This window comes from Electrona antarctica, assembly GCF_951216825.1.
Source record: "Electrona antarctica genome assembly, chromosome: 8".
Lineage (NCBI taxonomy): Eukaryota > Metazoa > Chordata > Actinopteri > Myctophiformes > Myctophidae > Electrona > Electrona antarctica.
Genome location: NC_136789.1, coordinates 6,373,332 through 6,385,383, shown reverse-complemented (window position 1 = coordinate 6,385,383; position 12,052 = coordinate 6,373,332). Strand labels below are relative to the sequence as shown.

Genomic DNA, 12,052 nt, shown 5'->3' with positions numbered 1-12,052 from the left:
ATTCACAAAGTTTGTTTTGACCATAAAATATGACTTTAATAATATTCGTAAATAGTGGTGTTAAAATTATTTGCAACTTATGCAAATGTGGAAAAGCTACTTTGAACAAGTTTGAGTTTTATTTTTCAATGTAGCCTAGTATACTTCAACAATGAATATGTTCAAATGTAAATTGAAAAATATATTAGAACTATATTGTGTATATTAGTTTGATGAGAACAATAATGCACACATCTCATTCTGAAAACATAAAAAAAGGTTTAATTTAAATACAGGCAGAAGGTTTATTGCTTGCATGTATTGCACAGGAATTAGAGTCTTGTGTACACTGCTCTTCGCTATAAGTCACTTGGTGAATCCAAATTAAATTAAATTTCAATTGACACCTTTTACCAGGTACCAATCGTAACACCATTCTAGAAGCTGACATACAGTACTCTTATACATGCTGTATTAGTGAGTAGTGACACCTTATTAAGTCCTTATGGTGTTATAGATAGCTTTAAGATGACATGATCTTTGTGATGCCTTCCTCTTTGCTACAGTATATTTCACCCTAGTGATCACTGATTATGCATGTTACATAATATAATGTGGAAAAAGACTGCCCCGTAATCAGACATCCGAATTCCCACAATAGCACATTCTCTTCGTGAACTACTTTTCAAAACACTTGGAGATGCAAGGCCAAAACACCCATGTGGGCATGGACAACAGCAGAATGGAGGAAAAAAAAAGCTCAGCACAAATCAAGAATACAGTACAAAAAAGTGCATCAATATTCAAAATCATTAGACCCTGTGTTTTCCTCTCCTAAGAATAAAATTAATACTTTGTGGCATTGTACAATCACAAATACATATATTTGGCACATACATAGCATGAATCCACTCTTTGATATGCATGTACATATGTGGGGACAATCATTGGATCTTTGGCTCAATCTTTGGGTATTTTAACCCAACAGTGAAGTTGTTCCTCTCAGTTGCATTGTGGTGCGTTTCAAAACAATAGGATTTCAAGACTTGGAGGAAAATTACAAGAACACATGGTCGGAATGCCTTGGCACTTCTTGTAGGTTACCTTGCAGCTCCATCTAGTGAAACTGATCTGCCATCACGCCTGACAAGCAGTTCCTCATAGTCCAAACTATGCCCTCTCTCTTCAGACGATGCCACCAGCTATAGATATTGCATACATCTGTAGAAGGACACTTCTTTGGCAGTGGAACGGAGACTAATTAACTGTTAACTGTAACACCATCAGGGAGAGAGGGCATTCTTTCAGGCCATCATTTCCTCAAACCTACCCTATGTTGAGGAGGAACTATGCTTACAGTATGTCTCTGACATAGCTGAGAGCAAGGGTTTATTTACATACATGCTCATGTATAGAGTTTGCAGTCCAGAGACAAGTCAGAGTCCCAGGCACAGTTTTAGATGGGATTGTTGTGAAGACTCTGTCCCAGTCCTCCCAGTTCAGATGTTCCAGAGGGGCCCTCTTTTCTTTCACATGACATGCAGGACATCACTCTCTTTCAGACCAAAGCGCGTCTTGTACTTGTCGAAAAGGCACCGGAGGGATCTGACATACATGGCATGGTACATATCCACCATTTCTTGAGTAGGCGCTTCAACTTTTGGCACTGTGATTGGCTCCCCAACTATATAACAAAAAACAAGGACAAAATCAAAAGGAAGCACTAATCATGCATGAATTTGTAAAGCGCTTCAATGTTAACCATTAATATACTGTATCCTTGGCGCTGAACTGCACAAATATTGACAGTGTGGATGGAATGGATGGTCCGTTAACAAACTTTCACTGTCCTGTAATAACCTTTTAAAGAAATGGTTTTCCCCAAATAAAAAGCCATCGTCATTTTGACATTTATTTCTCCATCAGTTCATTTTTGGTGCTTAGCCTAGAATTATACTTAATAATAATAATAATAATAATAGACTTAATATATTAAATGATACATTTAAATCCGGCTAGCGACAGTGAGGGGCTAAGAATTGATCCATCCACCGGTCCAAACAACTTTTGTTTGTTAAGTAGGTGGGTGTTAAGTAGTGTGGCCTCTAGGGTGTTCTGGCAAGGCTCCTTGACTTAGGGCAGATTCACACCGAGTCCGATTGATTTGAACTGTTCCCCGCTGGCCATGATTCACATTGGCCTCGATTCTTCCGTACCCGAGTACAATTCATTCAACTCAGAGGGGCCTCAGAGGGCCGCTGTGGACTATGGGGCTTTGACCAGTGACTCTTCTGTGACATGACATTCTCCGTCTCTCAGAGTTTAGAGCAAATAATAAAGTTTGACTGTGTTCCAGACGTTGTCTTGAGTTATAATAACATAATACACAACCAAACTGCAATGTAACATTGTCTCTCGTCTCGTCTGTATGGCGGTGACGTCATGTACATATCCTTGGTATGTTAATAGTGACGTCATGGACTAATCCTTTATTGTTAATGGCGTTTAATGTTTGTGTTGGCACTGTTTCTGTTGGCGCCCCTCACTTCACACAGGTGTGATTTTTGTCCTAGCGGCAGCGCTCCTTACACAATTTTACAGTTATAATCAAACAGTGGTGGATCATGTCTTGTCAACATTGAAGTTGAACTACCAGAAGGTATAACCCACGTAATATAACGTGTCATTATAAAAAAATATGGATGGATTTCACATTGCAGCAAACTGTATCCAAATACACTTCAATCAGTCCCGAGACTACAGGAAGATTCACACTATGGTCCCAGGTGCGCACTCGGGACCACTTGGCAGATGTTGTGGTAGAGTGAACGTTGCGTACCGTTCCCCAGAGCGGATCACCCAACCATTCCCGGGACCACATGGAGGTAGTCTCGGGACCGATTGAAGTCACGTGTACTCGGATACGGATCGCTGCAATATGAAAGCATTGAATACAGTTGAATGAAGTGTACTCGGGTGCGGAAGAATCAAGGCCAATGTGAATCATGGCCAGCAGGGACCAGGCAATCATATTCGGGAACAGTTTGAATCAAACAGACTCAGTGTGAATCTGCCCTACCTCCCCATGCCGTCCCAGAAACGGTTGGATGGTCCGCTTCCGGGAATGGTACACATGCACCATTCACACAACCACAACATCTGCCAAGTGGTCCAGAGTGTGCACCCGGGACCATAGTGTGAATGCCCTTAGTCTACTAGACCTGTGCCCGTCAGGCATCGGCCTACTGTACTTGGGAACAATGCAAGTTGGGAACAATAGAAATCAGGAATGCATACCCCATACCAGACGTCCAGGCCAGTAAAACAAAACAAGCTAGACAGCACTCACCACTGAATATTATTCCATGACCTGTGTGCAGCCTAAATTTTGATTTATTGTTGGCCAGCTGAGCCAATAAACATCATAAAGGATAATTCTGAAGTGTCTAATTTAGTGCAGTACCTTTTGATAGATTACTTGTTACTCTGAAGAAAATGTGTTCTAATATGATGCATTATGTTGTAGAGAAATCATTACGCACACAGCCATGCACAAGAGTGTTTTGTTTTGTCCCTCACCTAAGGTGGTGATGGGTTTGCAATACGGCACGATGCCCCAGGAGTCAGAGAAAACACCACATCCATGGAATAGGCAGGGGGCAAAGCCTATGATCCTCTGCAGTCTCCTCTGGGCATTTCTCCACCAGCTGCCCTCTTCAAAGATCACCTGCTTGTAGGCATCATTTTCCCCAAAGGAGTACACTGGGACCAGATCAGACCTGGGGAAAGAAGGAAGAGGTTACTGAGCAAGTGCTTTGTCATTAAAAACTAATTTCCACAAAAAAAAATGGCTTAACGTCCTGGTATTCATAAATATACTGATGCTGGAAAATAATTTCTTTCAAAATCATTTCAGATTAAATGTACTGAAAACTAACAATATGCAGTAAGGACCTATGAGTTGCTTATGATTTAAAAGAACCATACAGTGAGTAGTAGTAGTTTCTTAACTCTAAGCTTTGAGCCAGACAAATGACCCATATTCACACAGTAATTGCTTATATAAATTGGAACAATACCCTAGTTGGCAAGGATGGAGGTCTGACAAACCGTATTTTCTTTTAACACTCTCTAAGCTTCTTTAGAAAAAAGTAAAAAACTGAATATATAGGCTAATCCAATACCAAACACGATACATAACCTAGTTTGTTAGTCAGCATAACCAAACCCATTTGTGAATTCTGAATGTTACACAGCAGAATCCTCTGGGCGAAATTAGGATTTACGCAGTCCAAATAGTGTACAAATGAACCCTTAAAGACCAATTTGGTTACATTTGAACACAAACTGAGGTACACTTTACTCAGATTGTGCTTCAGGGTTTATGGGGTCTCAATTCTACGTATTAATTGTGGACTGTGGTGTATCGTCTCACCCTCTCTCGAGGGCTATCCTCACAAAGCCCTTGCGCTTGTTCAGGTAGACACTGTTCATGCCAGGTGCACAGTCCAGAGACTCTGCAGCTCCCCCAACAACAATGACCACAGCATTGCCCGTGCCATTATGTGACAGCAGGTAGTCAAGGGAGTTCCTGTTTACTGGACAGATACCTGGGTAAAATATATAACGTATTAGTTGCAATAACTTATTTGTATTACCTTCAAGAAGGAATCAACAAAGCACTTAAAAGATTTTCAAGTAATAAGCAAATACAGTAATCTTAAAATCAGAATATATTGTGTTAATGCCAAAATATAAAATAATGACTTGAATAAAGGCTATACTGTACAGTGTACAAACTGTACATGCATACAAACTTCTACCCTCTAGTTTACTGTATCAGCACATACAGGTAACCAGCAGCCATTTCAGCTGGGCAATAGGACAAAGCTCAGTGTCCCCTTGCAGTTACAGTTAGCATTATCAGACAGCATTATCAGACATCTCCTCCCTAGGAACTCCTTACCTCCAGACATCAGGTAGTCTCTCAGAACTGGAAAACGGAAGTTTCCCGCCAGAGTAGCCAGGGAGGGCTTTATTCCTGGGAACTTCTTGGAGAAGCCTGTGGCTTCTGTGCTAAAGTTACAGAAAGCACCAAAACAGAGAATGCCATGTGGATGGTAGCCAAAGATGTAGTTCCGGCTAGGCAGCAGGTCATGGGTTTTAATTAGCTACAAAACATTGAGACAAAAACGGACAGCCTTGGATTAATTTGTATGCATGTCATGTTTGTAGCAAGTGCAACTTATGAGCTCAGTTCTTAAAGGACCACTTCACCACTTTTCAACAGCTCTTCATATAATTGGTCCTCACTAATGTTCATGATAAAACACCACCATTTTTTCCTACTCAGTCTGTGTCTCATAGGAGGGCTTTGGGCAGTTCGGACACCCGTCCACCAGTGACATCATTAGGCAGATTTATTTTTTAAACAAGATTTGTTTTAAAATCTATTTAGATTTTTATTATCGTGAGAACGATGGCTTCAACTTTTACATTGCAACTTTTCAGGAAAAGAAAGCCTGCCGTTTCTATTAGCTTGGATTCACCATCGATGATGTCACTGGTGGACGGGTTTCTGAACTGCCCACAGCCTTCCTATGAGACACAGACTGAGTAGGAAAGAATGGTGGTATTTTATCATGAACATTAGTTAGGACCAATTATAGGAAGAGAAGTTGAAAAGTGGTGAAGTGGTCCTTTAAGAGTTACATTGTGTGTGAGCAAGCAACCACATGAAATTAGCACAAAACTTGTATGTAGAACTTGGACATCCTTATCGTTCAACACTTTAAGTATATGGCCCTACTCTATCTGTCCTTCCTGGTACAGCCTGCTCCATCTGCCCATGTACAGTACAGCCATAAAACAATGACATATATTATATAATATATATACACATATATTATATAAACAATGATATACATTGCATATTTGCCCTGTGCCTGTTAAAATCCACAGCACCAAAATACAACATTTGATAATTACGTTTTGCATCCATCTCCAATAAATCAGAATACCAAGTGGCAGTTTTGTGGATACATTTTAAACTGTACACCATGTAGCCTTGTGTACTGTGGACAAGGTCTCCCACCCACAGTGGTGAGTCAAACATGGCAGTTGCACAACCTTATCAGCAAATTTCAGTGGGGATAGCATGATGTGGTAGATTGTGGGAATACCTTTTGGTTGGGCTAATAAGAGTGTCTTACATTTATTTATATGGGGATGCAGGCAAACCAGCAGCCTGCTGGTCTGCATTAGCTAATGTTTTGTAGAAATTACTACAAAGGGTATGACTGGATTTAGTGGATTGTGTGTGTGGCCTTCATTTAATAACAGAGATTTCTAATATAGACATTACTTCAGTCTGATGAAGTCACTGATTTCTTGGGTGCAATAAAGCACTTTATCTTTGGAGCCCTTCAGGGAGTGACCATTTTATTATTATTTTCTGCACCGATATCTTTCAGCACGTGTCCAATTTCAGATTTGGGATGTTCATGTCTGTCTTCTGCTTCTTTTTCATGACTAAAGAAAGTCATGAAATCAGTTCAGTCACACCTATACAGTGCTCAAAGTACAGACCAAAGTGATAAGTAAAGTTCAGGCTCCACTTTTTATGCTTCAATGAGAAGATTAACATGCATGCTCAGTTGACATGCAAATTATTTTCTACAATCAAATTCGACCAGCAGTTCGTTTTGATATCACATGGGACGTACAATGACCAAGACAACAAGCAACAATAAGGGGTTAACTGCACCAGCTGCATTAAAGCATTGAGTTGATTTATATTCTGCAGTCGGGGTCTCAGCTACTTCAGTGAATGAGAGCAGTCATTGAGGACAATGAGAAGGACCATAATGGTAGAAACAGTGTGGACTAAAGGCTGATGTATATAAATAAATATAATGCAAAATATATAAATCAACCTTAAATATCCTAGCCTACATGTCTAAGATAGCGCCTATATGATATTGTCTTTGGTAATCAAATACAAAGTGGGTGGTGGCCTGGTGGGGGTGTGGTATCCGGAGAACTCGCCAGTTTACCAACTCGCCGCAATTTAGTGCATTTTAGTTTTACTTCACCTTCATTTAAATTGCATTGAATTTAGAGAGAGAGAGAGCGAGAGAGAGGATAGTTGTTTAGAGTTAACATTAGATTAAGTAGGAATGCTAAAAGTTTAAACAAGTACCGAAACAATGTCATTTATTAGTAAACAATTCCTGAAATGGTAGGCCTACTGATCATTGGTATTCATATACTCAACTTAGCTGACCATTTAATTGCACAAAATAATTTGGAAATGAACTATAACATCTGTGAGTTTGACATACTACACTGATGAAGACAGCATGTTAGCATAACGATAAGGACATTGATGAAGAATTTTCGCCGGGGCGACTTGGTAAACCGGCGAGTTCTCTGGCTAAATGTTTGGTCCCAACATGAACAACTACACACCCTCTGTTTGTGTGTGTGTGTGTGTGTGTGTGTGTGTGTGTGTGTGTGTGTGTGTGTGTCTCTCTCTAAGTGAGTGAGAGGCTTCCCTTTCACCACAACTACTGTAGGACTGTACTCCGATCTCAAGATGAAGTGATTAAGCTGCACACAACAGCATTGTTGTGTGCTGCTGCCTATCTGTTTGGACAAAGTCTAAAGACCTTGCATTAAGCAACATGAGACAAGGAGCAGCATGGAGTAAACAGTTACTTGATACTGGATTCTCCCCTGATAATCTTATCAATTAATTGCTGGGCAACAGCATAATCAATGGTAATATTGATGAGCTTTACATCGGTTTAAAACAGAGTTTGAATTACATGTAACGAAATATGATGAGCAATAAAAACCATCAATCCCTGTTGTCTTTAAAAGTGCTATAAACATAAACGTATTATTGCTACAACTGTCAGAAAAGGCATTATCAATCAAGGTTCACATTTTATGTCAGATCAATTAACATGATCAATTATCTACAGATAACTAAACAGCCACACACTGAGGGACATGTTTGACCTACAGTTACACACAGCGAGGAAGTCTGGATGCAAACATAATGCACGTGGCAGATATTGACCTACCCTGACAGGGAAGTAGTCTCTAAAGTAGTTCCATACTGTCCAGTTCCTCACCCAAGAGGACCTCCTGCCACCTACAAAGAAAATGGTTTTATTTTATTTTGTATTAATCGCCTTCATTTAACCCATTTAGACCCGAGGACAATTCTAAAAATGCCTTTTAAATCATCACAGTTTTATATCAGTGGTGCTCAACCACAATAGCAGATCTACAAGGCCGTAGCGCGGCACTCGGTGCCACGCTATGAGTTTGTAGATCTTCTATTTTTCAATAGCTGAAGTAAAACATAATGCTTAAAACACCAAAAGGGGTTAAAATCAGCCACTTCTCTATACTGCCTACACAAACAAAATAGCCAACACATGACTCTAAAAGCCTCCAATAAACATTTGTCAGGTTTTATGGATAATAAACACAAATCTAAAGCTTGAGAAATGTATATACCAGTAAGTTGATTAACACAGGTGGCTCGCTTACCTTGTTTGGGGGTGTTCCAGTCAAAGACGAGCCAGGCAGTGTACAAGGCAGCGATGATCCAGCAGTCTGTGCAGAACATGTAGATCAAAAGCACAGTGCAGGAAAGACCTGGAGGGAAAGAGTAGGACACAGATCCAGTGTACTGTATACAAGTCTAATCATTTTCTTGAAATGTCCTAAATAATGGACACAGTTCCATAACTAGCCATTATGTCACATACACATACCAAGTCTGCACTAAACTAGTACAAGAGCCAGGGGTGAAGGGGGATTATTAGCGGATTGACCTCAACTTTTCTAAGAAACTAATGAGACCACAAGCTAACACTGCTAAGAGACTAATGAGACAACAAGCTAACAACAACAAGCTGTAGGTTTTACAGGTGGATGCAGTAGTACACTACAGACTACACTGTCACTCACCCAGTGCAAGGAATGAGATAACCCACTGCAGCACAGAGATGACTCGCAGGTGTTTCTCCATCTTGGATCGGCAGAGCCAGGGAACGGAGGGCAGTTGCTGCAGGGCAGAGAGCAGGCTGGATCCGGTGCCTGGAGGCAAACAGGAGAGAGTAAAGACATTAGTCTTTTTTTCATTCTATAAGATCGATTACCGTGAATCACGGCCTTTTGCCTTTATTTTATATTTTTTATAGAGGGACTGACAGGAAATGGGGGAGGGAGAGAGATGGGGGAGTGACATGCCGTAAAGGCCGTCGGGATCGGGAGTCGAACCCGCGGCACACTGCCAGACTCGGGCTACCGGCCAAGGTGCCTGGACCGCTGAGCCACGGCCCAGGCCAAAATAAAATACATTTGTTAAAGACTAAATAACACTGTCACAATTCATCAAACCAAGACGATTAATTAATGAGCCCCTGGACAATACAAAAAATGACAGATTAGAAAATGTGCCACAGAAATACAATTAACATCAACATCTAAGAAACAGACCATAAAATAAATGCCAAAACTCAAACATCTACATGTGTGTATAGCTGTAAACGGTGTGAGAAGTCCAGAGCATTAGATAGACTAAAGCTGGCTGAGCTTACGCACAGAGCCACTAAAGAGCAGATCTTCCCTTCAGGACAACAGTTACTTAATCCCATCTGTTCAGACTGAAAATAACCAATGCCATGCTGTTGAATGAACATGATGCAGAAACACTAACGCTACCTCCTAAGGGCTTAATTTCTTTGGGCATATGAAAGTCAGTGCAAAAGTGAGAGACCACAAACAGTCTGAGTCCACTATACTATTCCCTATATTCCCTATCAGGGAGATGAGCCATGGTCTGACAAGTTAACAAGTATACAGAATACAGATGAATAACATAAATGTGCAGGTTCTGCTGGAACAAGTGGTTTGTGATTCTCACACACACACGCACACGCGCACACACACAGCTAATATCAGAATCCTTATATTATTATTATATTATTTGAAATCTGTGGGCCCATTCTTTTTTCCCTTGACAACTGTCTGCTGTATATGTCAGACCTCACCTCTTGTCACAACTGACAGTCAGATTGGTTTGAGCTCCCTGAAAGTAGGCTCTCGGTAATTACTCCCCGACAACTCGCAACAGTTGTGAATATTTGTTTGGACATGGAACCACGTACACATTTAATTGAATCGAGTCTTACCTTGAAGGATACCGGGACCGGAATATGCAGCAAGCATGGTCTTCATTTTTGAACGCTTAGATGACAAGAGTCAGAAATGTTTGCTGCTGACAAGTTGGAGTAACCCTCTAAAGCACCGCTACCATGACTGCCTTCGACTGCGGTGTATTGAACAGCGGTGAGTGCATTTAATCAGCGTGGGTGGAGCCACAGTCCGGTAGGGTAGGGTGGGTCAGAGCCATGGGTGGGTATGGCAAGAACCCGTATGGTTTGTTGCCAGCAGCAGTGTGAGCAGCCTATGCCCCCTAGTGCCAATGAGTGAGTGAAGTCGATGCCCTCCTCCTTTCCTAGCGTGCCAAACGAAACTGCAGCTATGGAAACGTACCGCCGGTGCGAGTGCGACCCCTCATTGAGGGGACGGTGGGACCTTAGTATTTATCAAGATGGCAGTCACGTGGGACTGCAGCTACTCAATCCTGTGTTTGTCTCATTACAGTATGTCAGAGGTCATATTTACCTTGAGAGATCGAGGGGCTATTTTGTTTTCTCGTTTTCGTCGTTGCAGTAGCCTATAGGTGTAGCCTACTCTAGGAACATTTTGCTAGCTGTATTGTTTGTCAACACAAAGATAATGACGTAGGCCTATTTGGAAAGAATAAACTTTGTTTAAAATTATATTAATAATAACCTTTACAGTGTTTAAGGAGAACATGACCTACCACTTCCAGTCCAGCACCAAAAAAAGAAAATCCCCAAACCAAAACGCCTGGGTTTCAGAGCCTACATGACAGCAATGTGAATATGGTGGACAGCAGCTATAGGCTCATTTCTACGAAGGCATTTGTGACACAAACTTGCAAAATATATATTATGAACCATAAGCCCTATTTCAAATAGGCAATGCACCACCATGCGATGCGTTGTCAGCTTGTAGATCTGCTATTTTCTGAAGATGTCTGAATTTCGAAATAACTTTTTTTATATATTTTTGGAAATGCTCTCAATTTCAGTCCAGCAATGTATGCCATTGATATTTACTTTGTCCACCTCTGGTTAATATGCTAATGTGCCACTGTGCATGCGGGCAGCTGTGGACACTGACAGAGTTGTGTAAAGTTCTGTCATGTGCCATCCGCTTTGCTTATACCTGCCTAGTCCTGCCTATAGAAACACTATTTGGCATCTAGAATGCTCAGTGTGCAACCTTTGTATGTGCTGATAACGTTTGGCTGCCAAATAATGATCTCTCTCTCTCTCTCTCTCTCTCTCTCTCTCTCTCTCTCTCATTCTTTATCTCTGTCTTTCTCCCTCCCTCTTAGGTCACATAGATGAGCCATATAGATACAGATAAACGATAAGGCATTTCTCCAGGTGTAGACACCAATAATATAGAGATTAAGTCAAGACAACAACAAACTTAGTGCAAATTGACAGTACAGACAACACTGATTGAGTGGTCAGATAATGTGCCTCAGATGTTAATGGCAAATGAAGGAGTAATATGGTAGGTTGTCCCCAACCCCTGACTAATTGTGCAGTTTTGTTGAGAAAGCCCTGATGCTGCAGAACCTTTTCTGGAAGGCAGAAGGCTGAACAGTCTGTGGAAGGGATCTCAGAATATGCTGGCGGCTCTGCTTAGTTGTACAGTAGATGTCCTTGATTGGGAATCTTTTTATATATATTTTTCCCATTTTAAAATACAAGACATACATGACCACGTACAGAACAGAAGAAACAAAACAAAACAAGAAAGAGACAACAACAACAACAACAAACTACTATAACAAACCCTCAAATTACCCAAATTTAATGGAGAAACGTTCAGTCTTTTAGCCATGATGACATACTAGGAGGGTTAGGGTTCTTCCAGTGGAGCAATA

The 12,052-nt window shown here is 40.9% G+C and overlaps 1 protein-coding gene across 1 annotated transcript; it reads right to left on the bottom strand.

The window, feature by feature from the left end:
* Positions 1–238: 238 nt before the first annotated feature.
* Positions 239–10,567, bottom strand: dgat2 (diacylglycerol O-acyltransferase 2). Its single transcript, XM_079507734.1, has 8 exons — positions 10,194–10,567; positions 8,968–9,096; positions 8,545–8,652; positions 8,070–8,140; positions 4,946–5,150; positions 4,415–4,589; positions 3,559–3,758; positions 239–1,663 (listed from the first exon to the last, which is right to left on the bottom strand). Exons 1-8 carry the CDS (start codon positions 10,237–10,239, stop codon positions 1,509–1,511), a joined length of 1,089 nt encoding a protein of 362 aa, XP_079363860.1. The 5' UTR covers positions 10,240–10,567; the 3' UTR covers positions 239–1,508.
* Positions 10,568–12,052: the final 1,485 nt, after the last annotated feature.